Source organism: Solea senegalensis, linkage group LG1 (genome assembly GCF_019176455.1).
Source record: "Solea senegalensis isolate Sse05_10M linkage group LG1, IFAPA_SoseM_1, whole genome shotgun sequence".
Taxonomy (NCBI): Eukaryota; Metazoa; Chordata; class Actinopteri; order Pleuronectiformes; family Soleidae; genus Solea; species Solea senegalensis.
In genome coordinates, this window is record NC_058021.1 from 14658582 (window position 1) to 14685203 (window position 26622).

Genomic DNA, 26622 nt, shown 5'->3' on the forward strand with positions numbered 1-26622 from the left:
TTATCTTGGTCTTTGTTCTTTCCAACAAACCGACTCACCAGTTCCAGCTGCAGCTGCTTGTGCAGGGTGGAGTTCAGCTTCTCCTGCTGCCTGCTGTACATCTGCATGATCTCCACGACGATCCTGTCCTTGTCGTCTTCCAACCCCCCCACTGCCGCTGCAGCGCCACTTGCGGCGGAGCTCGTGTCTCTTGCCGCTACTTCCGTTACCGGCGTCAACAACGATGCAGGCGGGGGAGGTGGAGGAGGGGTGTGGGCGGGGGTGTGGGAGGCTTTCTTGCAGCTCGGGCTGCTCGTCTCCATGGAAACTGCCTGGGTTTGGCATTCCCGCTCAGTGGCCGAGGAAGCAGCGGCATGTTGGGATTTGGCCTCCTCAGCACTAGCAGCGACGGGAGGTGACGCATGGAGATCTGGGGGGGAGAGAGGAGGATGAAGGAGTTTAGAAAAAAAAAAGAAGACAGAATACAAAAACAATAGGAGGAGGTTTAAAGACGGAGGCGCAAACTCCCGCCTACGCTTCGTAACACCCTCGCACAACCTCACAGAAGCTCACACCTCCTTTCTTACCCTGAACACGCACGCAAGCACAAGCACGGCATGGCAACAGCTAAGGAACGAAACACTCGCCCACAAATTCTCTGTGTGTGACCTCAGACACAGAGAGAAGAGGGAGGAATAGGAAGGCGCTTGTGTGGGAGCTTGCACCACTCCTTCCAACTCTGCCTTGTTTCCTTACTGTGGCCTTTAACGTCGCACATCATGGGGAAACTGATCAAACGGGGCTGTGTTACACTACCACACACACACACACACACACAACGACGACATGTGGACACATGCTGCAGTGGCGCATGTGTCGGCGAGCAGCGAAAGAAGTGGTGACGGAGAGAGCGCGAGGAAGACTGGGTTGTTTACCAGAGTAATGTATTCATACAGTATGTGTGTGTGTGTGACAGGAAACAGCATGCTCTGTACACAGCCTGTCTGGCGCTGGAGAGAACTCTCATTTACGGACTCAAGATGGCTTATGTGTATGTGCGCGCACACACACACACACACACACACACACACACACACACACACACACACACACACACACATGTAATCTGGAGCAGTCACACACACACAATAGTAGAAACACACAAATAAGAGGAGTGAGTCATTTGGTGGTGGATCAAAAGGATATAAGTAGCAGGGGAACAGAGAGAGCGAGAGAGAGAGAGCGCACAAAACGAGTGAAAGGCACACAGATAGACTAGTAGTGGAAGGCTTTCAGCGAGCAGAAAATAAGAAAGAAAGAAAGAAAGAACAGGCGGAGGATGGGGGAAGTGACAGCAGACTGAGAGGGAGGCAGAAAGAAAGGAAGCCGGAGAGGATGGATGGATAGAACAGGAGGTTCAGGAGGAGACAGATTGGACGGAGAAGAAAAAGGAGAGCACGATGCCAGAGAGATGAGAGACAGACTGACAGTTCAGCACTGAGTAATAACGGCAGACGGAAACTACTGCTGTGATTCCCTTTCTCACCCTGACACTCCACTGACACACATACACTCACATACTGTACATGTGTATACACACACATACACACACCTCTAATGCCTTAATATACACACATTCTAATGTGCACATAAACTCATACAGTAGAGAGAGGAGGTCACTGCCTTTTCACCCCTCATGCTCAGTGGTGAGGTTCCCCCAGAGTCTTTATGTGAAGGTCAATGCATGATTATGTGTGTGCCGCTGCAGGCTGCAATGTTAACTATGTGTGCGTGTGTGCGTGTAATGCTTGGTGGTTGTATGTTTACAGTAAGCACGTGTCAGCTCTTTGAGTGTGCTACATGTGCATGATCTGCATGTCTCTGCTGCTTATGTTGTATGTATGCAAATGGACCACACTCACTGTATATGTGCTCCATGTGTTTAGAGGAGACATGTCAGCCCTGATTGTGTTTCTACTGTACAGACAAGCTCGCACAGCAGCGCTGTTTCTCTTTATGTTTAATAATCAATTATCGTCCCTGCTGCCTACCACAGACTGTGGCAATCATTTAACCTTAAACTGGTTCTAATACAAAGCTCAAACAGTGAATTCTATATTCTTTAGGTGCAGCTTTTATGTGATTTCTGAACATGACATTTCAGTTAACTTGCCACCTCAGCCAATCATTTAATGGATGAGTTGGAGACAGTGCTCCTGCCCGTCCACATGTTTTCAGCTCTGCTGTTTTTATAACATAATTGCTGCTGCATTTACTGACACAAAAGTAGGTTTTTCTTTTATTTAATCTGATTAAACTTGAGTGCAGTGTTTTGATTATAACAACATGCAAATGAAGGTGTTTGACAAATGGATATTCATACTTAATATGTTCTTCAACATATCATGAGAACTTTCTATGGCGATGCCTGTTTTTTTTTACAGATAAAAGCCAATAATTAATGCTTTTTTGCTCCATCTGATAAGAAAATATTTAACACTTTAATGATAACAACAAAGTACAAAAAATTGCTTACCTTCAGTAATCGGTTATTAAACACTAATGGTTTGTCTCTCCTATCTACGTTTTATGTCTGCACTGCAGTATATGCAGTATTTTCATTAAAAAGAATTAGTTAAATCATACTACAACACTGGCGCTTTACAAAAGCAGCCTGACCACCTTTCCCCATAACAGATGAATGAAGCTTTGTCTGCGAGAGAGAGCATATGTTCATATTCCCAATTTAGAACCTGGATGTGTGAGTTGAAATGTGTTAAAGTGTGTGTCTCTGTGTATTAATGTGTGCACTGTTACTGACCCATGGGTGGCTCGACATGGCCCAGCACTCTGCGGCTGTAGTGGCACTTGAGCAGCGCTCCAAGCATCTCTGGGCTCATCTCCGCCTCCCGCTGCAGAGACACGTTGGGAGCCACCATCTTATCATACGTGTACAGGTAGTAACTGGGAGAGAGAGAGGAAACAGATAGAGGAAAAATTCATTTAAACATGTAGATAAACCCTTACTGTACACAGGACACTGAACATGCATTTGAAAGGTAATTTTATCCTGGTTCCACTTGAACACTCAGGTGTAGTAGTATGCTGTTAGTAATATTCATAGGCTACTCTGACACCAGTATCTGTTCTTTATTATTCTCACCATAATGGCAGCAGAGTCACCTTTCACACACTTCTCTGACTTTGCAGTTAAGACCATAAAACGTTATGAGTTATGTGCTTCACAGTGCCCATATATAGATTTAACAACACATATAATGCTGATGTGGCATTTACCTTTAGAAACAGAGTAGTAAAAGACTGGGTGACTGCTTTAGTCTACAATAAGTGCACATCTGAAGACATGAGTTGGGAAAAACACAGTGTGGAATATGGATATTTCTTATCATGTGTTTACAGGATATCAGCGCAAACAGACCTTCAGCTTATCACAAATGTTCAGGTAGTGGCTACAACCGAGACATAGATAGGGCCTGGAGATGCACTGAAGCCATTGACAAACACTATCTGTCTATTTCTGACTGCATGGTGGGAAAAGGAGAGAGGAGAGAAGAGAGCTGAGAGGAGAGGATAGGAGAGGATAGGAGAGGATAGGAGAAGAGAAGAGAAGAGAAGAGAAGAGAAGAGAAGAGAAGAGAAGAGAAGAGAAGAGCTTTGAAAACCCTCCCCCACAGCAGTCCCCTCCAGACAGCGCTGAGGCTGGAGCTGTGAACTAGGTTAAGCATGACAGCTCAGTGGGGCTCTGCCTGAAAAACTACAGCACAACCAAGCAGGCCCTGCTCCCTCTGCTCTGCATGGAAAATAAAGTGCCGCCTGCTTTGCCAGGATGAGAATGTGAGGCGCCATCATATGAAACGGCTGAGATGTGATTGAATAATGTAAGCAAGGCTCCGTTTAGACGAGTAAGCCACTAATGCGTTTGTAGCAGCAAAACATTTCATTATTACAAAGGCTGCAGACAAACTGCTCTGAAAAGGTGACCTGGAATCTAATCCTGCCATTTCATGTGACTCAATGTCTGCCAGCCTAAACACAGTCAGTATGTCAAGGCAGTCACGTGTAGCTATGGCGCCATTAACCACCTAATTCCATCCGCTAATCTGGGTGAGATTAGTGTGTGAGCGATCAGAGCAGACGGTATGGACTGGTGAGTGATATCGAGCTAAGAAAAGAAAATGACTGAGAAAGAAAAGTAATGCTTGTGATGATCTCAAGGCAGACAAACATTTCAGCCATAACCCATTTTTCACAACAAGGCATCCTCTTACAGCATCACAGCACTTCTCTGGAAGCAAGCAGAGCAAACTCGGACTTCACAAAGAGTCAATATGTTCAGATATTTATCAAACACAACAGGAATTGGAATATCGTTGGGGGTTGTAGACAGTTGGTTGAAGAGAATTTACAGTTAGAATACATTATAAATGCCTTTTTATTCCCACCATACTCGCAACAATATATCTGCGATGGTGTAGTAGTGCTGTTTAGTCAAGGTTAATAGGATGTAGTACCTGGGATGGACCAGGGTGGGGTGTCCTGGCTCCTCCTTGATATCCGAAAAAAGACGATTGAACACCAAAGTAGGTGGAGACGTTTTCCCCTGTGGAAAACAGCAACAACAACACACATGCACATAAATATGACAATACTGCAACATTTGTCTTTTTTAGCTTTTGTGTTACGGCAACAAAGACACAATGGCTGCTCTTCAATCCTCATTTATTGATCTTTGCATACAATTTTGCAGCTGAATGGGTGAATAATCACAATGGCAGATCAGATGCATGCCAAAGTGCACACACACACACACACACACACACACACACACACACACACACACACATACACATGAGTACATGGAGAGAAACAGCAGGATAGGAGAGGGAATGTGATGTACTGCACATGGCACTTGGGGTGCCATAATTTAATAAAGCTAATATATGCATGCATACATGTGGATAAGGAATCATCCATCAGGTATCACATGAAAGTCAGTGTGAGTGTGTGTGTGTGTGTGTGTGTGTGTGTGTGTGTGTGTGTGTGTGCGTGTGCGTGCGTGCGTGCGTGTGTGTGTCGGAGGAAAAATGATCATCATGATAAAGACCATCTTCCCTCTGTATGTGTGTGAAGCTGGTGTGTGCTGTGCAGTGATTGGGTGGAGGTAAAGAGCTCTATAAGTATATTCCTGACAGGTCAGAGAGGAGAAGTGTGCCGCTATGAATGAATGAACAGGGGGTGTGTCTGTCAGTGGGGGGTAGGGGTGGTGACCCTGAGAGCTGACCTGTGTGTAGAGGAGGGGGAGAAGTGATAGAGGATGGGACGCAGGAGCAGGAGGAGGTGATGGAGCGATGGATGGATGGGTGCAGGGGGGGAACTGACGACTGACCTTTCTGGCAGGGTCAGCATCAACCAACTTGCCACTGGGTGAGCAGAGGTCCGCAGAGGATTTCCTCACCTGGCTCTCCTCTTCCGCCGCCTTCTGAAACACACAGAGAAAGAGCGCCGGGTTAAACACACACACGGCAAAGTAAAACTGACAAAAATGGAGCGCACGGGAAACATTTGTACGGATCCTCGCAACAATTAAAATGATACACACTCGTGTCAGGCAGCCTGGGACCGAGAAGCCAAGAAGTGGAGGGGAAAAAATTACAGCTGGCATCCCGGTCACGGGGGGGGAAAATAGAGACAAATGGCATTTAAACCATAGGAAATAGAGACAAATGACATCCAAGAGATGGGAAATGGAGACAAATGGCATTAAAAGTGAACAGCCCAAGTGAGCTAGTGCCTGAAACAGCCGTGATACAGTGTTGGAGAGAATGAAGGTGGCAGGGAAATGGATAAGTAAAGAGCAGAGACTGAATGAGCCTGTTGAGGAAAGCCTATGAATAAAACACAAGTGAAGCCATGCTGGTAAGTCAACATGGCTACAACATGGCTTGTCATTATGCATTTCTGCACATGAGATTCACTGTTATACATACGATATGATTGGATATGTGCATGTTGACTGCTTATAATTCATCGTGTCAGCTTCGTACCCCATGAGCCCTGTACGATCAAATAAATACTGCCGGTGCCGCCTGTAGTTGTGCAACTGTGTGTGGGTATGTGTGTGTTTGTTGGTGTGTGTTTTGAGCAAATCCAGGCCACACTCAGCAAGAGGCCACAAGCTGATGGAGTTGATGCTTATCTGTGGCAGACAGGCCTGACAGTACACACACAGGCAGCTTGCAGTTTACACATACACACACACACAGTGCACAGTCACTGTAGGAACAAGAAAAATGTACCATATGAGCTGGTGGATAGACCTCAGCAACAGACAGAAACAGGATGGAGAAGGGAGGTGTGGGAGAAAAAGAGGGTGGCGGAAGAGAGCGGGAATCCAAAGAGAAAAAGAGTATAAAACAGAGAAAGAAAGAGAAAAGGAAAGAATCAATAATTGACTTACTAGCCTTTTAAAGCTAGTAAGAATGAGCACAAACGGACACACAACAGTCACTGAATAATAAACAGCCTTTCATCAGCTGGACTTATGGTCTATATTTTGGTAAAAAGAGATTTTACCAAAAGCTAAACAGCCTCTGAAGAAAACTGCCTAATTACTGTGACGGCCACGAATCACATTAGCAACTAATAATCACTCTGTGCCTGATGTTTCACACACCGTAACGATTACATGCCAAAACAAGGACATTACAACTTCACACGCACACGCGCACGCGCACACGCACACACACACACACACACACTCCATCTACACATTTGGTTGAGTCTTTTATCAAGCAAAAACTGACTTCTGAAACATAAAGACATGTTCCTGTTTTATATTATTCACCTCTGTGTGACATTTTAGACTGAATCATTCACTTTTCTGCAGTAAACCTTTCTATTTTGACACAAAAAGAAAACACAGGGAGAGAAAAAACACAAACAAACAACTAAAGAGCCTGTGAATTCATGTGTACAGTGTGTAGGGGATTGTCCCTTATTTACAAGGGCATGGGTAAATGAGCATGTGCATGCAAATGTAGGAGGCTGGAGCCATATGCGTAGCCAGGTATGTCTGTGAGTACGTATACAGAAGGGGGCTTGTCCGCTTATAGGCGCTTGTGGTTGGTGTTTTTTCCTTTTTTTTTCCTCCAGAAGGCAGCACTGCAGCACAGAGGGAGGGAAGAAGACAGAGAGAGAGAGGGAGGAGGGGGACAGAGATGGGACAGAGTAGAGAGGAGAGAGGAGAGAGGAGAGGAGAATTGACAGAAACAACAATAAACCCTCTGCAGTGGTGTGGAGGTGAGCTGGATCTGCGTCAGCTGGATTTTCTCCAATATCAAGGTTGTGTCTTTGCCTCTGTGGAGGCGTGGAGGTGTGTGTGTGACTGTGTGTGTGCGTGGGAGTTGAAAGCACTTCTAGCGATACATCCCAAATCCCCCTGCCCAGGTGTGTGTGTCTGTGTATGAGATAAAACGCAGACAGGGGGCAAGGACAGGGCCAAACTGACATTAACACCAGGTCACACAGCGGTCTTTCATGTGACTGACCCCCACGACAGCAGATGTGCTGAGGGGAGAAGCGACAGCTCATTATAAGGAGGTGTGTGTGTGTGTGTGTGTGTGTAATAAATTGAGGAAAGCATGAAAGGCATTTGTACATAGGTGTCTGTGTGTCCAGCGTCCACATATAGAACATTTATGTGTGTGTGTGTGTGTTGCACTAATGGCTGCCTGTGTCTCTCCCTGTAATTCCAGCTTACCTGACAGTTGACAGCTCGCCGCCCACCACCCACACACCCCCTGCTCGTTATTCCTGCTGCTTTATTTCTTAATGAGTGTGTGCGGGTGCAAACGTTGGCACATTTTAACACAACTGTTTTCCACTCCTCCTTTCTCCCCCCATCGCTCTCTCTATCTCCCTCTCACCATCCCAACCGCTAATGGGCTTTATTAATGCACACCATGCTGCTACTCAGTCCTAATCTGCAATAATGAAGCACCTCTCTTATGTAGGTTGCTACTGTGACACACATAAACCTACAGAAATGTGTGCGTACACACACACTCACAAACAGACCCTAACCCTCCTATGTCTCTAGTCCTTTGTCAGACTGAAGCTCGCCTTATGACAATGTGGATTAGCATTCCATACACTCACTCAACTGAACTCTGACCTGTTGTTCCTAATCACCAGCAGTCTGCCTGCCACTGCAGCCCCACACACACACACACCACTGTACACAGTTACATGACACACAGACATGTGAACTTTGTGGCCTATTTCTACAGTCTCAGTGCAGTGCCGCTACCATAAGCACACATAATATGTCTCCAACAGATGCATTAATGGAGCCAAACGTGTTTTTTTTCCTTGTGTCTGTGTTGCCTGAGTGCTGCTAAATCTGACAATAACAAGTAACATTGTACTACACAGCTACCATGGCCACACATTCCCAGTCTGGCAAACGCCGGAGGAAAAGTAAATGCAATTTCAGCCACAGACAAGAATTTCTGCGATGAGCTCCCGGTATTTCCCACAGCAAAGTACGACATCTAATATGAAACAGGAATACTTGTCTCGATTATCTTCTCAGCTGGAAATGTACCACAGTGGGTGCACAGGGAGACACAGAAGTTTATTTTTTAAAAACTGTGTTTGTTTTAAGCTTTCGCAAAATTACACCGAGTTTTCTTCGTGAATTTTAAGACAGAATTTTAACACTGCCCGGAGCGTTGGGTTTTTATAATTGGCTGGGGTGGAGGAAGAGCCGCCATTTAATTCATGAAGAATACTGTACATATGTAAATGGAATGAGGGTTTTCAGCTCCACACCCACCCACACACACACACGCGAGTTAAAAGCCACTCGTTTTTATTTTCATTGCCGAAAACTTGAGACAGTGAGAGTTAGTCTCTTTCTGCAGTAGTCAGTTTTTACCCATTCCAATAAATGAGGAACATTAAGTGTAAAATACATGTACATGTACACACACACACACAGACACTCACCCACATAGTCAGGCAAAGTGCAAACAAGTCTGAGGTCAAGCTCTTCCCTTCTTCCTCCCCCTCTATGTCTCTCTACTCCAGTCACGTGGACACTCCAGATGACTGCCGTCTCAGTGCGTGCACGCACACAGTTGCTTGTGGCTATAAATACACATGCTGTCTCTTTACATGTATAATAAAACACATACCCTACACACACACACACGTATCCAGTGAAGTGTTGCGTTTTCCACGCAGTGAATCTTTCTTTTTAAAATTTAGCAAAAACATTTAGCAAAAACAATTGTGTAGATAGCCTCTGAAACATTGACATAAGCTGCTGGAGTTTGATCAACTGGCAATGATCCTGAGAAGCTGGAGAATATCTGAGACACTAGCACAGTTGAATCAATTATAACACAGTATACTGTGTCTCTTTCATGGAAAGTAGCCAAACACTTTATTGTTTCAGTTTCTTACGTCTGAGTATTTTCTGATTTTATCTAGAAGTGTTTAAAAAAAATCAAACTCATGTAAAGAAAAGTGATTCTTATCTTCAAAGACTCAATTAAATACGTCCACAAATCGATTATTTAAAATAACATTGCTTTTGGTTTTGATTGGCACAGCCTGGCATAGACCAGTTCCCTAGAAAATGAAAGCTTTCGTTTTATGATGATTAATGATGATGAAGTGAGCCAACGTACGGTATGTCATACCCTCACAAAACTTTCTATGCAGGATACGTTAGAGCAAGTTTAGCTAAAATAAATAGACAGATGAGCTCTTTTGGCAGTTTTAAAAAAGACATTAACTAAATGTTTAAGCTGTTCAATCAAAGCAAGACATCAACACATCAGCTTAGACTGGGAGGCAAAACAATCAAACGTTTAAGAAAACATGACCAAGGGAGAATGTGCTTCAGAAAATCTTAAACTGTTAAACTCTGGCCAGGATTCATAACACACGAGCCCCAACTAGTCACACCCCGGATGGCAACACTTATCTAGGGCACAATAAAGAGGACACAGGCCTTTGTTTGAACTTTGACGGCCTTGTGTGTTTTTGTGTCAGTGAGTACGTTATTTAAAATCTATTTCAAATTCCTTTCTGGCCCTAAAACTTATAAACACTGTTGGGTCCAGTTGTTCTCAAATGTGCTGAAGTGCTGGCATCGGTGGCTTTGTATGAAAAGTGACACAAACCCCAGGCAATCGCTGCAATCTCATTCATGGGGCAGTAACTGTTGGCTCACAAAACATAACTGTGCCACCCATCCTCCCGCTTCCTCTCCTTCCTACTCCTCCCCCTCCGGGCCATTCATGCACCTGGCATTCAAGAAGGGGAGGAATAGGGCAAAGGATAGCGGCAGGCGGCAAATGAGGATGGAGTAATGCAGCTCATTCTCCTTTTTCCTCTTGCAGCAAGGAAGTAAAACAGCCTTTATTTGGGTTTCTTTTCATTCAGGCTCAGACACCAGGGGAGAAAAATAGGAACACACATACACAGACACTCAGAGACAGTCAGTCACGCCCTGTCTGTTTCTAAACCACATCCTGTTCTGCTGCGGTTGGCAACTGAGTCAAAGATCAAGTTAGAGATAACGTAAGATGTATACTTCCTGGACAGACCATGCAACAACAAGATATTGTAGCTCTTTCACTGCCTAACTTGAATTTGATCTATGTCATCTTGTCCTTTCGTAGCAGTTAGCATCAGACTTACTGTATAAGTGTTTGTATTGAGAATCGGATATATTCACTGAGGTCCGATGCTCTAGTGGGCACATATTTCCCCCCCACACTCACACAAAAGACACCAGAGGCCTTAATATGGAGGTCTTAAGCCAATAAGCTGCACTTAAGTTTAGCAGACAAATCAATATAAGACCACAAGGGACGCAAGCAGTTTTAGTAGTCTTTCTCATTAATTCAACACTGATATAAGAGTGCATGTGATCAGTTCTTTGGCGAATTACCTGCAGTGAATGCCTCAGTCTTACTGTACATTAGTGTATCATGGAAAAGTAACAAATATTCCAGTGTATTTGTTCCACAGAGAGTTAATTACTCAATCATCGCGAGGCCATGATTGTTCCACATATTCTGCTCAGACTACTCAAACTGTTTGATTCTTCAATGTTCAGCCACTGGACACGCAGATAAGATTAAAACAACGCAACATAGATGAGGACAGGTCTGACAGGTGGACGGTTAAACAAACAGGTGACACAGAGGAACACAAGAAAGGATAGAGAGAGAGAAATTAAAAGGCCGGCGGCAATCAGCCAAGGAGGCAAAGAGACAACATGTGACTGTCTGTCTGCCTCCCCTCAAACACACACACACACACACCTGTTCCTCCCTCTTTCCAAACACTGAGAGAAAACAGCAGAGCTAGACAAGCACAGTGATAAGGATCAGCCAGACTAGTCATACCAAAGTCTCTCACACACACACACACACACACACACACACACACACACACACACACACACAGATAAGGACGGTTCATTCCCAACTTGCTTTGGCTTAGGGCCTAGAGCACATTTTGCGTCACATGGGTGATCCGTCTAGACAGTCATCATGCACACACACACACACACACACACACACACACACACACAAAGTCAAGACACAGGCTTTCTCCTCCCAGCCAGCTCCTTCCTCTATAACTACAGCTCCAGTCAGCCATTTTACAGTCCACACACCACAGCATTGACAGCTAGAGCCAATGCTACTCTCGAAACGGTTAATGGGAGTGAAGCACGTTAAAGGAGTGAGGAATCCCCCCTCTTAATAAATGTCCACCTACTATACCATCGACAGCAGTTTAATTTGGAAACCAGCCTCAGTACTTCTCTATGATCCTTTACATAAAAAGCAACCTCTTTAAGCTTGCGCGATCAATTTCTCTATTCATCTCCTCTGTCTCTCTCTCTTTCTCTCCCTCTCTACTCTGTTTCTCATGTTTCACAGTCAAATCCCAGGTGGCAGTCTCTTGTCTATATTCATGGCAGTGCATGAGGGGAGTTGTAATAATGTTACCTTATAAATGGACAAACTGTCTGACTGGAATACAGCGGGCCACACTGTCGAAGGTATCCACCAACCCTACATTTCTCTCACACACACACCATACAATAAAGATTACCTTTCATTATACATTTATCTGCTTGCTTTTTCAATTCTCACTTATGGCACTTTTCCCACACACAGTACTAGCACGGCTCAAGGTTTTTAGTACCGGGTCATTTTTTAGTGCCTGCTCTGGCGAGGTTCCAAGTGAGCTGAGTCGATATTATACGTGACGGCAACAGACTGCCGGCCACAGAATCAAACCGAACAATGCCGAACTGTAGATCAGTTAAAAAGACTAAAAAGTCCTGAAGACGTGCGTTAATCTTCAACACTTAGCAAAGAAATGTCTAAAGGTGTCTGGTGTATTTAGTGACGGGCACTAAAAAAGGTCACTACATAAAACTAGGGCAATTACAATTACACGATTAATCAATTATAATTTGATTACTAAATAAATCGTCAACTATTTTGATAATCAATTCATCGGTTTGAGTGTTTTTAAGGATTTCAAACAGGTTTTCTGATTGCTGATTGTTTCTTAAATGTGAATATTTTCTGATTTCTTTGCTCCATAAGACAAAGAAATTATTAAAACTGTCATCATCATCAATCATTTTTGGTTTTTGGAGAAAAAACGAGAAACACTGATCAACATTTTCTCACATTTTATGGACCAAGCGATTACTCGATTACTTGAAAGAAAATAGAGAAAATAATCGACAGACTGATCGATTACGGAAATAATCATTAGTTGCAGCCCTACATAAAACCTCTCTATCAACCATCTTTAGCTCATGTCTGTCTAACCTTGTTTGTTATACGAGAAAGATTATGATCCAGCCCTGTGAAAGATAAGCCCAGCATGAAGGGTGAGAGACATGTGATGACTGAAATTTCCTGTTTGTCCTTTCGGCTGCAGTAACACAGGACAGACTGATGAGCATATGCTCTCTCTTACCACGTCACTTCACAGCACAACATTCTGACTTAAAAATTCACTCTTTTTTTATACCATGAGGTTGAACATGAAGCATTAAAGGCCTGCTTTAATTGTGGTCAGTGATGTCCATCCTTCGTAAAAGAAAATGTGAGTCAGTGAAAGTCATTTAAAATCATCTAGATGCAAAAGAGCATGCTGTATAAACTGTACATGTGCAGCTCAGGGTCTCTTGCACAGCACCTCGCTGTGTGTGCTCTACTTTCCTTCCCCATTGCCCCCCAGTGTGTTAATTACGAAAGCTGCTGGAGCTCACCTTTGTGAATCAACCAGGCCAAGAGACAGACACACATGAGTAAACAAAAGTCCCATCAAACAACCGCTCCATCAGACATCGGTGTACGGTGACGACAAGTAGAATGACGTGGTTTACTTCAAGTTAATTGTTCTGCACACATACACACACAGGCACGAGCAGACACATTTCTGGTTCCCAGGAGGGAGCATCGACTGAGAATGAGGCCAGTCTGAGGATGACAGCACTCATCATTTGAGTTTTATCTGGGCCAATGTGTGTGTGGGCTTTACCACCTCTAAAAAGAAAAGTGTGCTGCCATGAGACATTTGTTTTGAGGTTGGTTGGTTACTGGTTCAAATCAGCAATTAGGGATGTGCACGCTGCCACCACAGAAACCCAAATGAACTGCCTGGTTGTCTGCATGAGGGAGCTGAGCTTACTATTTGAATGGATAAAACAACTCAGAGTGCTTGGAGACGGAGGGGAGTGAGAGAACCGCGGAGAGGGTGAGTGTTGCTAAGCAGACTGAAAGCCGAGAGAGGCTGTCAGCAAGCCAGAAATGCACTGCTATCACTACAGAGAGAAAAAGAGAGAAAACACAAAATGGAGACACTGCCCAACCCTGTCTTGACAATAAATTACACAGCGTTTACTAAAAACGCCTCGGAAAACATGCTGAAGCCTGCTTATAACAGCTGTTTAGTGGCGACATAGGAACCTGCAAAAACTTAACTTGGCCATTTTATGTCTAGAGTTCAAGAACTTATACATGAGCTAATTCTTCTTGATGAAATTCCCGTGCTACATCTCTGAACACAAGCTCAGATGTTTTAATGAAAGAGTTGGAGGTACCCTTGACTAAAGTCCCTCCTTCCCTGGTATGCAGTCATTTATCGATCTGCGGTTTGTTTACTTCTTCCTCAGCACAGGAGGCTGCTCTGCCGTATTGTGGGATTCTGCAGTAAATGTCAATGCTTGGCTGGTTATCACTGTCTGCAGCGAGAGAGAGTAAGACACAGAGGGAATGAGTGTTAGGAGGCTGACCCGCTGCACACACAGCCCCACCTTGCCAAAATGTCTCACGTGGTAAAAACCTATTACAGATATGCTCAAAGAGAGACAGCTAAATTCAAACAGGCCCTGGATCCTCTGAATGTTCTGCAGGGAGCTGTGGTCTCATCCATATTACATGCAGGAGCTTGTTTGACTCCACTGCTCATCTCTGCATGGGCAGCTTGGCTTTTCTGTCCAGACCCCTGGGGTTCTACTCTCTCTCTCTCTCTCTCTCACTCTCACTCACACACACACACACACACACACACACACACACACACAAATGCAAACCCACTAGCTTCCATGTCTCTCCTTCTGTCCCCGTCTCTTTTCCAGTCACAAGCTCTGGTTTTTTAAAACAAGTCTCCCAAGACCACACTCGCTGTAGTTCCACAATGGCTGGTGGACTGCAGATGTCACTACATACATTTACTTCTAATCTGATGAAATTGGGGAATTTTCAAGAATGTTAACACTGACCGCGCACACAGAGAGCTACCAACATTTGACCCGAGGCTGCTATTCATTTCCATGCTGCCTGTGCTGATATTGAAAAACACCAAAATCCTCTGACAGATGATCACCAGACCTTCCTCATTAAAACAGTCACTGTCTGGGCAAGCTTGACAACAGCCCAATGTAATACGCGGCTGTGTTTGGCAAATGTCATTACAGTTGAGTCAGAGCTCTAAGTGAACACACCTGGGGGAAGATCAAACAAAGTGAGTGAGAGACTGGAACGGTGATAAATCTCTGTCCTGGCTCCACCGTGACGCGTGATGAGCAGAGCGCAGACCACAGCACTGATGGAGCACCGTGACTCACGCTGCAGGAAAGGGTTGGCGTGATGAATGGAGGAAGTGGTGAAAAGTGGTTTTGTGCAACACTGGCTGTGTTTGACCCTTTAACTTCCTTTAATCCTGAACATTGGACTGTCATCTGCACCGTGTCCTGTGCTGCTGTGTATGTGTGTAGGTGTCACTTGTCTGATAAGACATGCCGTCATATGGAGTCACCACTCTTGTCACGGTTAATTCACCGTCACAGAATTTCTGTGATTCAGCTCCAATGACACGAGGACAGAAAGTTACTTTATTTCAACCCACACAAGTATTTTTTGAAAATGGTAATTTACAGTGTCAAAGAGAGACAATATTGCTCAAATTAAACATCATCTTCCTGGAGGCAATTCTTTTTTTCTCTCTCAACATGAGTCATTTTAATCATAAAGTACTGTACAAATGGACTCATCTGGCATCCGGATGCCTCTCAGCCAGTACATTTTGATGATGATGACAAAGAAAATGTCTGGCATAACAAAGTGCACTTGTCACAGGAACTGGTTAAAATGTAGCCAGACTGTAAACCACAAGGCAATGTTTCACTCTTCAAAGGATAAAGTTGAGGGTAAAAAGGGTCTGTGATGGCCAAGTCGGCGCACGACCAAGGCTGTTTTCAGTACGAGCAACAGAGAAACCAGAAAATGAAGAGCACACAAAAGGAAATCGAACTTCAGAGGGAACATGAGTTAGCGTTCACTATTCTGTTCAAAGTTGACTCGCTTCAACAAATGCAACACGCAAAGATTTGCCCATAAGCCATAACTATACTGTAATATACCATACTATACTCTACTAGACTAATACATAATGAAAGCTATTATGTAATTAATTGCATCTGAAGGTCAATGACCTTGAAGACTATCTACTACTTAGCTTATACTAAAAGAAGCGCAGTGGGACTGTTGAAGGTCCAGAGGGAAAGTGTGCTCTATTTACAAACTCTAGATGAGCTGGTATGGACCGCTGAGGGATATGAGGCAAAGACGACTATAGGGTTGCATGTACTGTATGTGTCTGCCCTAAGAAATATCAGGGAGATGGATGATTCCCACGAGCCCCCACGCAGGTGGGAATAGCAGTGAGATAAACACATCAGCATTCTGCATGCCATAGGCAGACAGAAATGGAGGTCAGGTCAAACCACATAATGCCACTTGCCTTTGATAATGCAGCGTGTTTCCCACTTGCTAACTTTACAGCCCTGTCCAGTGCAACATTAGTCAAACTCCTGGTGAGTCCGGGATTTACAGGCTATGGAGGCAGCCAGCGGGCAGTTGAAGGGAAACAAATCTGTCAGGAGTTTGATGTTAGTGGAGCAAAGGTGAGCCTGCAAAATAAAGGACTTACAAGACAAGTAATCACCTACTACCCAGGCTTGGCAGGTCTGCATCTCACAGTGGGTGTGCGCTCTGCTTTCATCCACAGTGCAGGCAGAAGGTCAAAACTAGCAAGGGTCATGGCAGCACTTTCCCTGGAAGCCATTGTTAAACATGTGGTACCATTTGACAAAAGGACGAGGACACTCAGCCAAGCATCTCAAGCAGAATCACTTCCATAGGGAAAAGATGAGCTATTACCAAACATGCAAAAGCATTACTGGCAAAGGGGAGAGAGGGGGATTCCTTTAATCATACAGACTGTCTATTTTCTCCTGATTTCTGTGTTTGCAACATGCATAATTGATCAGTGTCGCGGCTAAGCATAATGTGTTGTGGGACTCATGACACAGCTTTGATATCCTGTATTTATCTCCTTGTCTGGGAGACTGTGCCTGTGGGCGAAAATATAAGAGGCGATCTAAATGCCTATACGGTATGTGTGTGTGTGTGTGTATGCATGTCTGTGTATATTGCTCCTATGGAAAGCGGTGTCTCTGAATCTCTCAGTTTAAATCTTCATTAATCACCATTCCCACTGGGAAGGCGGCAGAGAAAAGTCTTTCAAATGCAAAGGTGCTTGCTCTGCTCGCACAAAACACGCACAGGCTGGCTGTCTCTCTCCCACAGTCCTTTTACAGTATACCACCCTGGCCTCCGACTCCCTCCCTGCCCCCAACACAGCCACAGCCTGCTGGTCTGACCGTCTCCTGGGGGGACACCAGACAGTGGACAGTTAATCTTCTCATCAACACATCGATTAATTAATACCAAGGCTCCTCATTAATCTGTTTCCACACAAAACAACCCAGGCAAGCTTATCAAACATATAACAATGCAAACTAGTTTCTCTTCCTCCACTCATGTTTGAACTTGGTGGACGAAGAAGCAGCTGTGTGGAGCTGCCATCTTCTCTTCTCTGCGACATTCCTTCACTATTTCCTTGAGCTCATGGGGGTGATGCTGAGGTTAGATGTATTCAAGCAAACATTAGCTTAACATTAGTAAGAGGGCTTAAGTTTACGGAGTGCTGTTGTGAGTGGCAAATAGCCCTTTAAAAGCCTGTGGGGTATTTAGCTGGGAGGAGCTTTTGCCAGTTTGTTTAGTCTATGAGGCTGCTGGCAGACGTGGCACAGGCTCCACTGTATCTGAGTACCACCTATCTCTGGTGGCTGCTGCTGTGGCTTGTGCGTCAGATACATGTAGCAAAGCACTATCTTCTCCTATTGGTGAGGAAGGTGAATAAAGGTCCAAGCCAAGGAAATGGTCAAAAATAACAAACTGCAGCTGTGGTGGGAAAATGAGCACCATCCAACCAATAAAAGCATGTTTTTTAACCGTGTTGGGTTGTTGTGTACAGGAAAAGCTGTGAGCGGGTGGACAACTAATTCAAGTGGTTAACTGGACTGTGGCTGGGGGACGTGATCATTTTTAATTGCTGGTTCTGAAACCAAAACACATGAGAAGATTTTTCTTGCCTATTTACAACACAATTAATGACTTTGGCCTTCCTCCAATTAGCAGCAAAGCTGTTATGGAGCTGTGGTACTGGCACTGACCTAATGGTGACATACCAGAGGCCCCTCAGCTAAGCCCCTCCTACCTTGTGGGGCCCCATTTAGCCTTTTACAACAGACTGCAAACACTGGCCAAGGCTGAGGGTGTTGAGCACAAGGAACACAGATAGTCTTCCACACCAAAGTACATACAAGTGTGATACACTGTAGGTTACTCTAGACCAGCACTCAAAGAAGCTGCTGTGAGTGTTAGTAGCATAAGTGGATAATTACTCTTTGGAAAAAGCACAGGCACACATAGAAATATGTGTACGGGTATCCTGAGGTGGGGTGTGGGGCAAAGGAGAGCGCTCGGGAAATGCGAGCTCGTCAGCATGTGATTGGCCAACCAAGAGGGCTGTTCCAGTCTAGATTTGTGGTTCAGCTCAGGTCTTGGGTAGGTTAATTTTCAACTCAGGGAAAGAAGAGCTGGGGCCCAAGCCCCCTGGAACAACCTGCCTGACAAGGCTTATTTCATGGAAGACGACCTAAGTGTAGAGAGCAGTTTGTGACTGAACCAGCAGCCAGACACACCTGTCCCAGCCTTACCACCCCCTATCCTCTTACTTTCATGCTCTTCACTCCTCGTCTCTGCACTTAACGCTTTTACACAAGAGCCTCCATCAGGGCTAGTATTTTTTCTGACCACACATACCATTTTATGTCTGCTTTAAACTTCTTCTGTCTGTCTGAGTTACAAAAATGAAGGCAGGCAACAGCAGAAACTGAAGACAGGTCAACCTGAGAGACTGGTGAACATGTCTTAACATAAACAGGAACTTATGCAAAACCAGCTGCGGCCGTCGTAACCGAGTCTCAGTCCCTGTTTCACTCTTCTTCCATTTCCTCCTGCCTCGGTCCATCTCCTCCTCGGTTCAATGTCCATGACACCCGGCAACTCACCACATCCATCAAGGTCGGAAGCCCGATCAATAGCCACTGGCTTCCCTCTCAATCGCCTCTCAGACGCACACAAGTGGTCTTTTGCCTTATGTAACGATCAACTTATTGGGTCATTCAGCTGTTTATTTTGTTACCGTCTACTGACCGAGGCCCAGGGGCTACTGACTGTTTACAGACACATGTGGGCAACAGCAGAACGGCCTGGGTTGAGCGATAGATGAGTGAAAGATGACAGAGTAAAGAGCAGACAGTGGGCCATAAGTCAAGATGTGTAAGGACATGAACCCAAAAGAAGTATAAAGAGGGATGATTGACATCAAGCAATAGAGGGAGAATTTGAGATAGATAGGAGGAAGGCAGCACAGTCAATGATTAGCATGCCTGCCAACATTCAATTAGATGCAGCCCAGGAGAACGACTGACAAGTGGACAGACAGACAGAGCAGACAGTCCAGGAGACAGCCAGAGAGTGCAGCTGCACTGGTCTGTGGTAATGAAGTCACCGGTTTTCAAATAGCAAATAGAGGAAGCCAGAGAGATGCAGCTGTCTGCCATCTGTGCTGCAGCCACTGTGTCAGCCCAACCAGGGAGGCAGACAGAGAAAGGCTGTTCTCTCCGTCTGACATTTCTGACTCTGGGCCAAAACAACGCTACAAACAGGGTTGAGACAACTAAAAACGCACACAGCTATGTTCACAATGTTGCTCTACCATGAGGTGATGCTTGCAAGAGCTCAAACATTCCTAAAATATCAGTTATATCTTTTCTGTTTTATTTTCTGTACTTGGACCGAGATGAGATTTAATACGAGCACATTTGAGGATTTTGTCATCCAGATGTTTGGCACCGGCACACATTGCTGTCTGATAACATGCCATGTAAACATGTAATCCCAATAAACAAAATGTCTCTCCAGTGAGACGGATATTTCATAAGGTGGCGGGGACGATCATCAAATTGGAATTTCTATTACTTCCTGTCTTGCTGAGGAAAAGCAGACCCAGTGTAAAAGAGGACACATGATATTGTCACAGTGGAAAGTACAAGTGTCCACCACAACCCCTGAAGGCAAAAAGAACTCATTGTTTGACCAAAACTTATGTAACAAACTCTTGCTGTCTGTTAACGGCTTCAGTCTCGCAAATGGTATTTACCTAAACCGGGATCAGTAGACAGGGGAGTAGTACCTTAGGTCACAAAGCACCATTTATAGAGCGAAAGCTGTGGAGTTTTTAACTGCGCCCTCTCAAACCAAACACTCCTAACAGGATACAGGACCAGTAGCCGCTGGAGAAAGTGGGGAAAACAGCTTCCAGAAAGCTCCACTTGTTTGTATCTCTCCTCTTCTAGAGGCCTCTGAGCTCACCATTAAAAATGAACAGCTTGTAAATGTGCACATTGACACTGTGTGTAAATAAGGGCCACTGAGGGGGAAAAAAGGGGTTTGGCCAGCACAACAAGGGGAGCCATCTTTTTTTCTTTTTTTTTTTTAAAGCATGTGTAACTTTAAGCTGCCTGGCCGGCCTTCCACTAACATCCACTGGGATGTGGAAAGTATGAGTCACAGAGTCAGTGCAGTGGAGGCGACTGGACAGAGTCTGTAGGATGTTCAGGGTGAGGGACATGTCCGTCTGCCTCACTTCCTGTTCAGTGAAATACACACTTTCATCACACACAAAAAACACACACATAAACAGAGAGTGGTTGGTACTTGAGGGGAACCCCCACTTCCTGATTGAGTAAAGCGAGATGGTGCCCAGTCTCCTCTCGTCTCTGACCTATCATACACCCTCACATCCGCTGCGGTGGTGTGTTGAGGGTGGGAAGGGGGGGCATCCTCTTCTAATGCCAATATTCACCTGCTTCCTCTAGATCAGGGGTGTCAAACTCATTTTTGTTCAGGGGCCACATACAGCACAATTTGATCTCAAGGGGGCCGGACCAGTAAAAAATAGTAAAATAATAGCATAATAACCTATGAACAACAAGAACCCCTTTGTTTTTTCTCCTTTGTTTTACATTTACTGAAGGATAATTTTACAAAACATGAAATTTCTTGAGAAATATACAACAATATCATGCCTAAATTTACTATTTACACAGCACACTGGATCTATAAAGGCACAAACATTTAGTCACGGGTATCTGGAGCATTTGACATTACATTTAGATTAGTGTGAAATTTTAACAAATTCATCCCGTGGGCCGATTGGACCCTCTGGCGAGCCGGTTCTGGCCCCCGGGCCGCATGTTTGACACCCCTGCTCTAGACTCACAGGCATCTGTCTTTCCAGGAATGTGTCCATTTGTGTCCATGTATAACTAAGTCTACAGGGACTTAGTTAGCAGCCAAACCCCCCAAATACAGAAGATGAAATCTAGTTACTACTGTAAAACAATAAGTTAAAGATCAAAAATGTATTTTTTTTTTTTGAAAGTGTGGGGAGACAGAGGCTCCAGAGAGTCTGAAAGAGTGTGAGACGACGATGTGTCATACTAGCCACCAGTTAGCAGCTCACTGCACATACTGAGGCCGGCAATGTCGCACACATAACACAAAAACACACACCTACAGACAGAGAGAGGGGGACTCCTCTTTTGCTGTAAACATGTGTTTTTGCACATGTGGGTTTCCTCTGTGACATTTAAATCTCTATGACTCTTATATCTTTGAAGATAAATAAGTTAGACAAGAGTGGGAGGGGGAGCTGAGGATGACTGGAAAGAAGCGGGACTCCGAGTGCATTCACACAAAATTACACCAGCCAGAAGCAAAAAACATCTCCCTAAGGTACAAAAACAGATAAAAATTTGTTCGTTTATTCAGCTGTCTCTTACTTACAAGTCTCTTTCTGTTCATTGGTTAAAACCAGCTGGTGGTTTGATTGTGAACAAACCACAGTAAACAGACAAAGACACAAAACTAATTTTACCTATAACAAAACACACAAAGGGAACTCCACTGTGGTCAGAGGTGCATCACGAGACACCAGTTACTTGCAGGGAAACAAAGTGGAGCTCCCCCCTCACTAAACGCTGACTTTTCAATATGAGCAGTGCCCCTGTGGCTCAGATAGGGCATTGATTTTGTTGTTTTTACACAGCAATAGGGAGAATTGTCCCCTTTGGAAGACTCTACAGAATTCTGGCTTTCAGGATAAAATTCTATAAATAAAATGGAGCTATTTCACTTTCTTTTAGACCTAATTCATGGAGTAAATTCAACGGTTGCTTCCTAAACCTCATACATTGGCCTTTTGTTCAATGACATTTCCAGTGACCTCCAGCTGACCCGAGGGGACAAATGATGCAGTTCCCTTCAGCTGTGGCCAGCTGGTCTGAGTACATCGGATCAGACTTGACCAAAGAGAATGGTGCCACCTGTCCTCTGTCACACCTACTAGGTCAACGCTGGTTAAAGAAAACAGTGACTAGTTTAGTCAAACCTGCTGAACACGAAGGAAATTGGAATGGACTATTAGAGAAGAAGACATTATTCAGCTAACAACATTTTTTTTGGTTTCCTCACGAGAATGATGGTGAATGACAGTTACAAAAAAGTGCAGACATAGACATGGTATCATCCAGGAGTGCACTTACTTTGTCTAGTGACCTCTTGAGCTGGTAGTGGAACTTCTCTTTGACCTCATCCAGGAGCTGCTTGAGCTTGGGTTCCTCAGTCGTGCCCTGGTACTTCCTGGCGAGCTGCAGGTAGCAGGGCCACTTGGCTGAATCAAAGCCCCAGTGGCAGGTCCTCTTATCAGGTGATTTGTGTGAATGCATGACAAACTTCTGTGGTGAAAAGAGCAACTGGCACTCAACACACTGGATGCAGGGCGCCTCAGGCTGGGTATAGAACTGGGGCACAAAGAGACCCTGGCACTTCCCCAGACACTGGTGCTCCACCTGGAAGCTGGTTTCACTCTCCTTCAGCAGGCCCTGGGCCGACAGCTTACCACTGGGGTCGGCAGGCAAGGCCGCCCCAGGGCGCAGCAGAGCGTTGCACAACCGTTGTGCATCCGTCAGCGTAATGAGGCCACAGGACGGCGCGTTGAACGGCAGAATGCCCAGCACCTTGAGGATGTGCAGCTGCTCAGCATCGCAGCGTGAGCAGTAGACATAGAGCTCGTCGCACACAGTGTTGATCTGTTGCAATGAGAAGTCGCGGAGCACAGAGTTGAGCACCTGGGGCAGGCAGAGTCGCTTTTCCCCCCCAACAACGAAGCAGGATATGGACTCTCCCTCCAGAAGAGAGTGGGTGAGTTCAGTGGAGCTGTCACAGGGTACCAGCAGAGGGCCCCCTCCTAGAACAGGAGGGGATGGTAGCGGGGGCATACCAGCTGGAGACTGCTCATGGCCGGTGCGGGCTGAGAAGGCAGCAGGACCCCCAAGCGAGCTCTGGCTGCTTAGGGTGAACTGGGCCAGTGTGTGTTTGAGCCCAGGGCTCAGGTCCAGGGCTTTAGCAGAGCCCACCACGTGTAATTCAGCTCGGGCTGCCACATCCATGTCAGAGTCGTGGCACAGATCCTCAGTCTGCTCCCTCTTCACCTTGGGAGTTTTGGGGAGGGAATCCAAGCTGCGACGCTTCAGGTTGATCTCTGCCATCACGCGCTTCTTGATTGGTGCGTCTTCCAGTCGCTCTCTGTACAGCCGTTTCATGTTGCCCTTGAACGAGGTCAAGTCTTTGAAAGGGGTTTTCAAACTGGTCTGGGTACTAGCCATGTCTGAGCACTGGGTTATTGTTGTTTCTGTCAGCAGACTGACTTCTTGTATTCCTCTGAGTCTTTTGTTTTGCCTCCCGGAGTCTTTTTAAACAACACAAAGCTTCTGGTTGTCAGACACAAGCATGATTGTGACTGGAGTTCTCTGAGTTCTGATCCACTTCCTGTGCATGGAGGAAAAAAAAGGAAATCATAATTTAGAACACAGAACAGTTCTAAACCAGTCATTCATAGAGACAACGTTTTTTCAAGCCTTTTACTTGCGATTTCAGAAACATTATCTTAGGCACAGATTTCATTTCATCATGACTTATGTTGTTGCGATAGTCTGCCATCATTAAAAAGCAAGTCCCCACAAAAGAAAAGTTAGCAAAACATAAATCTAATCATTTCCTTTTCTGCAGAATAATACACAAACTAAAAATGATCCTATCAAATAAAAATGATGTGGCACATGAAATGTCTTCAAATGCTTTAAGGCTGTTTCCTGCTTGGGGGGCCAGAGAGGTCAATGGTTGTTTGCATGGACCACTAAACCAAATGGGCATTACCATACTTCACACAAACACATAGCTTTCTCAGCCCTTGTAATTGACCCCAGAGGAAATTTGCATCAAGGTTTTCAAGCAAACTTTCTGGCATGAAGTGAGAATTTTTACAAGTGAAACCAGTTGACCAGACACAACAACCTGAATGAAATCCCCCATCAACCACCCCCTGCCCCTCTCCCATTACATTGTTAATGTAACGGTGACACACAATGGTTAAAAAACATTTTACTTTGCAAGTGAAAGTGCCCTTCCCAGCCACACTGTGCCTTTACCCCAGTCTGCTTACGCCACGCTGACCCCATCAACTCTGTGAAAAACAATTGATAAAAGCGTTAACAGCAGTCGCCCCCTTCTCTCAGTCCTTACACAGCTTGACACCGAGCCGAGTGGAAAGCAGTGTTTTCCCTTTCATTATGGTCAGGCGTTTACCACGGGATTACTAAATCTAGCATAATAAGGTAAACAACACATCATCTGGTATCCTCTAATATAACACGCCATGTAAGTTAATAATGGCTACTGCTGCAATATGACACCAAGAGAGAGTGCAGGGAAATGCAGCATGCACTGTATCAAATGCATGTGCACTAGAAACACCAAGATTGCCTTCTTCTCAAAATGAGCACAACTGGATGACCCGAGGACAGTGACTAAAACTGCCCGCCTGCAAAAATAAATAAATAAAATCTGCATCCCATCCTCTTTTTTCCTACCGACTGACTGACATGCTGCTGCAGTGCAAACCTGCACATAGAAAAACCGAAACGGGTTGGTGCTTGTGGGTGATTCAGGGGAAAATAATCACTGTGGGACGATTGGGAAATTAAAAACAATAATTTTAAAAAAATTTAAAAAAACACTGCAAAATCGGATCAACAGCCGATCAATGCGGAGGGACAGCTTCTCCGTTTCGGCTAATACGTCTAACCTGGTTTCTTACTGATGTTACAACAACCGTGTTGGTTTGCTGGGTTTTGGTTTTTTTTCTTTGACTAGTATTACATATATATATTTCTCAATGCGGTGACGTCTAGTATCCTTTTTTGCTGCAAAAACAACGCTCCTGCTCTGCCCCATCCCCACAAACCCTCCTCTCCTTCTCTTCTCCTCTCCTCCAGACTGCAAACTGTACCTCGCCTCCTCTGTTGGCTCGCCACGACAGCGCTGGTATGCAGACAGCACTGATAATGACATTCACTGTCTACGCTACAGTCTGGTCTGTGAACGCACCGCGGACCAGCGTCACGCACACACACCGACGAGGGTGAGGGCACGGCGGGGTGTACAACCAACCGCGACTCGCACGTGTGTCAAACGCACCAACACACACATAAAACTGCCTGTCCGTCATTCCCAAACAGTATTTATCTTTTTTCTTTCCATTTTCATCTCTATCATTTTGCTGACATTATTGTATATCTCATTGACTGTGTATGAGATCCAAAAAATAAGCCCATTCCCTTGTTGGTTACGTTATACTGAAATAATTGAATATGTGTAAATGTGTTTGTATTCACAGAAATAATACTCTCTTGCTCTTTAACATTTATATAAAACCAAAATGATATTAAGATATAATAAAAAATATTAGTATGGCAATTCATCACTCGCTTGAGACGAAACATTAAAACATTACGCATCAGTGTGTCATCATTTTACACCCTTAGTAAAATATTTTTTAAAACAAACGTCCAGGTGAACGACGCAAAAATGTGCGCAATTTGTGTCGAAATCAAGCGAGGAGCGTGTATCCTGTTAATGGTCAACACGGACCGTGTTAGCATAGCTTAGCTCCACCAGCTTACCCCGGTTACACTAGGCTATAACCAGCGCTGTGGTGGTGGGCTAAGAAGCCCCCACAGCCAGGCTAACTCAACCCGCTTCTCCCGAGCCGTGCGAGCGATAACGAAGCAGGCTGAGCCGCTTGGTCTCGCCCAGCACACAGACGGTAATACCTGAGCAGCGCTGTCCGTCCGCAGCGACGGATCACGATAACCCGCACCAACACGACACAGTGACCGATAAAACAGGCTAACCCGAGAGCGTTTACATTACAGCAGGCTAACTAACTAACCCCCAGACAGAGAGCGACATCACGGGCTAGCTTCCCCCCCTCTCCCCTCTCTCTCTCTCTCTCTCAGTCCGTCCGTCCATTGCGACTGAACAATTTAAACTCAACCGTTAATCGTCAACAGTCAACAAACACAACCGCCAAACTGTTAAAATACATCCACGTAAATGCTCCGTCCTCGGTTTAGAAACACTTGCCTGGTCGCGGAGTGTGTGTCAGTGTCTTTGCGTGTGTCGTCCTCCCTCG

The 26622-nt window shown here is 45.0% G+C and overlaps 1 protein-coding gene across 3 annotated transcripts in view; it reads right to left on the reverse strand.

The window, feature by feature from the left end:
• Window positions 1-26436, reverse strand: part of skila (SKI-like proto-oncogene a) — a 28791-nt gene extending 2355 nt beyond the window's left edge. Inside the window, exons 1-6 of one of the 3 annotated variants that reach the window (XM_044042254.1) lie at window positions 26261-26436; window positions 22634-23918; window positions 5387-5476; window positions 4512-4600; window positions 2801-2943; window positions 39-409 (exon numbers count right to left, since the gene is read on the reverse strand). In XM_044042254.1, coding sequence (XP_043898189.1) covers window positions 39-409; window positions 2801-2943; window positions 4512-4600; window positions 5387-5476; window positions 22634-23755 — 1815 coding nt within the window. In that variant the 5' untranslated portion in view covers window positions 23756-23918; window positions 26261-26436. The other 2 variants (XM_044042239.1, XM_044042247.1) reach the window with 2 other exon arrangements.
• Between the last annotated feature and the right edge of the window lie 186 nt (window positions 26437-26622).